Source organism: Engraulis encrasicolus, chromosome 5 (genome assembly GCF_034702125.1).
Source record: "Engraulis encrasicolus isolate BLACKSEA-1 chromosome 5, IST_EnEncr_1.0, whole genome shotgun sequence".
Taxonomy (NCBI): domain Eukaryota; kingdom Metazoa; phylum Chordata; class Actinopteri; order Clupeiformes; family Engraulidae; genus Engraulis; species Engraulis encrasicolus.
In genome coordinates, this window is record NC_085861.1 from 47273722 (window position 1) to 47278721 (window position 5000).

General features: G+C 44.6%; 1 protein-coding gene across 5 annotated transcripts in view; it reads right to left on the reverse strand.

The window, feature by feature from the left end:
- slc4a7 (solute carrier family 4 member 7) overlaps positions 1–5000 on the reverse strand; it is a 79856-nt gene that overhangs the window by 51472 nt on the left and 23384 nt on the right. For all 5 annotated transcript variants that reach the window (XM_063199589.1, XM_063199591.1, XM_063199590.1 and 2 more), the window contains exons 3-4: positions 4241–4387; positions 239–377 (exon numbers count right to left, since the gene is read on the reverse strand). In XM_063199589.1, the coding sequence (XP_063055659.1) occupies positions 239–377; positions 4241–4387 (286 nt within the window). The remainder of the gene's footprint in view (positions 1–238; positions 378–4240; positions 4388–5000) is intronic.

A 5000-nucleotide genomic window follows, 5' to 3' on the forward strand; every position in this document is an offset into this window, starting at 1 on the left:
AGTTAGTGTGATGTGCGGCGGGTTTTGAGAAACCACTGGATCAAGCAAACACGCAAAAGCACAGACACAGACCAAGTAGTTCTGGGCCCTACGTACAGTACAACCAAATCCAATAGACCTCCTTTAAATCTGTGACCCCCGCATACTGTACATGGTAGCTCAGTCCCATGTTGCCCCTCTTTTTCGATACCCCTGCACTTACGCACGCACGCACAAACACGCACGCACGCACACACACCTGGCGGTCTCCTTCCATTCGTAGGCGTGCCCGTCCCTGAAGGAGAGCTCGTCCAGCTCGGTGAAGAGGTCGTGGGGGATGTGCTCCTCATCGTCATCCTCTGTGCCCAGGATGAACTGCACACGCTGGGACGGAGTGTCTATGGGGGAGAGACACAGAGACACAGAGAGAGAGAGAGAGAGAGAGAGAGAGAGAGAGAGAGAGAGAGAGAGAGAGAGAGAGATAGAGAAAGAGATTAGGGTGAGATAGAGACAGAGATAGACAGAGAGAGAGAAAAAGAGAATGAGAGAAATAGAAAAAGAGAAAGAGAAAGAGAGAGAAAGAGAAAGAGAGAGAAAGAGAAAGAGAGAGAAAGAGAGAGAAAGAGAAAGAGAAAGAGTAAGAGTGAGAGTGAGAGAGAGACAGAGTAAGACTCTGGTAGTATGTGTGTATATCAACTGCACGTGTATGATTGTGTGTGTGTGTGTGTGTGTGTGTGTGTGTGTGTAGGTCATGGGGATGTGCAGTGCTCATCTTCCTCCTCCTCATCCTCTGTGCCCAGGATGAATTGTACACGCTGGGACGGCGTGTCTACACGAGGAGGACACGAGATCATAGGTCAAAGTCAAACAGCGACTGATGTGCATACACAATACAGTACACATACAAACACTCGGGCATCCTCTGTGCCCAGGACAAACTGCACATGCCGGGCACAACACAAGTTTGGGAGTCAAAGTCAAACCGAGATGTGCACGCATGCAGGTGCACGCACGCACACACACTCAATATTGTCTGAACTCAGGATGAACTGCATGAGAGATGCCATTAAGGTCAAACTGGGCAAATTGATTCAGGTGAAGAAGTGACAGTGACCCCCTCCTTTACTGACTTACTTGCCTGTCACAATGTTTATGCAGTTAAACTATTTTTGAACTAGAAGCACTCAGAGAGCGCAGACCTCCGCCGTCTAGATATGTAGGCCAGCAATGATGAAGAATCTTTTTAAAAGTCCTGGTTCCGGTTCGTGATCCGGATCACCACCAGAATTTAATCACTTGTTCCTTGGGTCATTATCAACAACTCTACAAAGTTTCTTCCAAATCCATTGATTAGTTTTTGAGTTATGCTGGTGACAAACAAACAAACAAACAAACAAACAAACAGACAGACAGACAAACCAACGCGACCAAAAACATTAGCTACTTGGCGGAGGCGGTGGGATCAATTACACTGTGTGCAGAATTATTACGCAAACATGTTTTTTGACCATATTATGCGTTTTTTCTGCCACCAACCTTTATGAACATGAAAACCTATTGGAATTAAGCATTCCAGATCATGCATATGTGTATAATAAGATGGGGGTGTGATCAAAGGAGCCCAACACCCAATATCCGGTGTGCATAATTATTAGGCAACTTTGCTTTCTCCTGGGAAAATGGGCCACAAAATAGATCTAACAAACTCTGAAAGGTCTATAAACAATTTTGAAGTCTTCCAGAGGGATGTGGCTCTCTTGAAATTGGCAAGACGTTGGTAACGTTAGCACAGAAGTATCAAATGCACCGTTGCAAAGTCATCAGTCTCACATGAAATGTCACTGCCAAAAATTTGAAGAATTTAAGGTGAAACTACAAAAAAAGTATTACCCTGCAGTGCTATCATATTCCAGAATGCAAACTTACATCAGGTGTCCAGAAGAACAGGTTGTTGAGCACTCAGAGACATAGCAAAGGTAAGAAGGGATGACACCAACAAGTTTTTAAGGTATGGACTGGTAAAAGTGACTATTGACAGACAGGGTGGATGAGCCCATAGCTGGATCTGTGAGGGAAAAATTTGCAACTTTCAAGAAGACAATGGTATTTATGCAGTATTCTGCTGGCATTTGAGTAGAACTCAGGAACTCATCTGAGTGTGCACATTACCGATCTAGCCATGGGCTCATCGATCTGGTCCATTAACAGTCACTTTCACAAGTTCATAAAACCATTGACAAAATTGTCTAAAGACCTTTCTTGACCCAGTCTTGACTGCATTTCTTGTTGAGTGGTCTTCAGGTTTCAACCTGTTTTACCTTGGTCATGTCTCTGAGTGCTGAATACAATGTTCTTGTGGACACACGATGTAGGTTTCAGTTCTGGGATATAACAGCACTGCATGGTAATCATTTTGTGATAGTTTGACCTTCAATTCTTCTCAATCCGGCAGTTACTTTGTGAGCACAATGCATGTGACACTGATGACTTCGTAACGGTGCATTAGACGGATATGACTAACATCTGGGCAATTTCAAGACAACCACATCCCTCTGGAAGATTTAAAAATGTTTATAGACTTTTCAGAGTTTGTTAGATCTCCTTTGTGGCCTATTTTCCCAGAGGAAAACAAAGTTGCCTAATAATTATGCACACTAATTTTGCCCTGATATAGGGTATTGGGCCCCTCCGATCACACTGTCTCTTATTATACCAATATGCATGACCTGGAATGCTTAAATCCAATAGGTGTTCATGTCCATAGAGGTTGGTGGCGGAAAATATGCATATAATGGACAATATGGTCAAAAAACATGTTTGCCTAATAATTCTGTACACAGTGTAGTTCTACTCTAGACTTGCATCAAATAAGGACTTCAAGATTTGTATTGTCATTAAGCAGTTGCCAGTACCACCAACATACTGTGGCTGGCAAGACCACAAGGGGGGAAAGGATAAGAATATCAACTGTCTGGTGATATTTCGCACAGAAGAATTTCTGGCAGATTTGTTTTTCGGAGCACACTGATGCTGCAGGACTTTGTTTTACATTTTATGAACAGGCACATTGTTTTAAAACACTATCCTATGACACCCTTGGAGGAATTGGAGAGAGAGACTGTCTGGAATGATCTCAGCTATCTAACAGGCCTAATGATGCAGCCAACATCACAGAAGCCAAGTTGAGAAGAGGTCATCAACAGTTCATCTCTTTTCCACAAATGCCTTAGCTCAGCATTCAATACCATTCCATCAACCTGGCCTCACTGATAGGGTTAACTCACAGGTAATCATTAAAAGAAAAAAATACTACTCTTAGACTTAGAGGAGCCCTTGTTCACCTGTCCTTACAAAGGCTTTAGCATGATGGCGGAAGAGCGGACGGTAATCATCAAGCTATACGTTAGTTAGCATAGTTCATCCATTTTGGCAAAGCTGCAATCGCAACCTGTGGGAGGGCAGCGATGTCGCAATCAACTAAGTGGAACGAGACAACGCTGTTGGCAAAACCTTTGAGGCTGCGCCGCTCTGTTGAAACAAGTCAGCTGAACAACAGGAAGTCAGCACGAGTAGCAGCCCTAGGTCCCACAGACTTCAGATTCCCGCCTCGCACGCACACTGAAGCAATTTGTCAACACAATCGACCAATCGATGTGCCACATTTTTTTCGACCTCATGCCCAGGGTTAGGTGAGAATGTGCTCAGGGGATGTGAACGATCACGCTAAATCTATTTAAGAAGGCCAACGGGAAATTCTTCGGCTTATTTAATGCATGTGCATTCCTAGAAATGTCACGGCTTGTGTGTGATGGTGTGAGATTTGATTTGTGCAAATTGTCCAGTCATATCCTCGTCAATTAAATTTAACGGCACAACACTTGGTTCGTCCTTCTTGTTAAGTCACACACACACACACACACACACACAAACACACACACAACAAAATAGCCAATCGCAGGACATTAGGAAGGAACGGAACACCCGGAAGGAACAAACATTGCATGCCTAGGAATGAACATTACATGGCTTGGAATGGACATTACATGCTAAGCTAAATGAACACAGTCACGCTCTTCTCAACGTTAAAGCAAGCGGCCCAATGCCTATGGTTGTTGCTGTTGGTATTTGTTGTGGTGAGGCTGGGTAGTGTTGAGTGTTTATATGGGGGGACCATGTGCCTGGGCAGGAGGACTAAGAGCATCCGCGAAATGTCATGCTCTCTCCAGGGATGCGGGGACCATGGCAACCGAACCGTACGTACCGTAGGTGGGCGACTCGCGTCCGTCCTGGTGCTCGCTCTCGCGCTCCCTCCGCTTGCGGTGGTGCTTATGGCCTCGGTGACGGTGGCGTCTCCGCTGGCTCTCACGTCCCATGGGGAAGTGCACCCCCACATACACCGCACGGTGGCCTACAGAAAGACAATGGAGAGAGACGGTGAGACACAACTGACTCAACTGACAATTTAATCAAAGCTTAACAATAATTACATTGGATGACAGCTAGTAATATTAACTGTAATTAAACTACTCATGATATAACTATAATTAGTGGTGATAGCAGTAGGGAAATGTAGGCTGCAGACAGACAGACAGACAGACAGACAGACAGACAGACAGACAGACAGACAGACAGACAGACAGACTTACTGAATCAATCATTTAAAAATACCAGAACGTCTTCAGACAGGAATACCATAGACACTGCAGAGCAGGGCAATTAACACACAGCTTGATCACGCTCAAAATAAACATGTATGCACATGTAGAGACGCAAAAGACAGACCCCTGCCAGAGAGGCTTTGTGCGAGAAAATGAGACGCATACAGTACCGTACACAGACACGTGTTAATACAGTAACACAATCAGTAGCCCCTTAATGCACACCATACCTCCAGTGGCACGCTGCAATAGTCACTGAAAAGTTAACTATCATAGTACTACAACACTATGACACAACACAGGGCCTCTAGTAGTTGGTCCTTGCCATTCTGGTAACAGCAAATTTATAACGCCGCGTCTTAA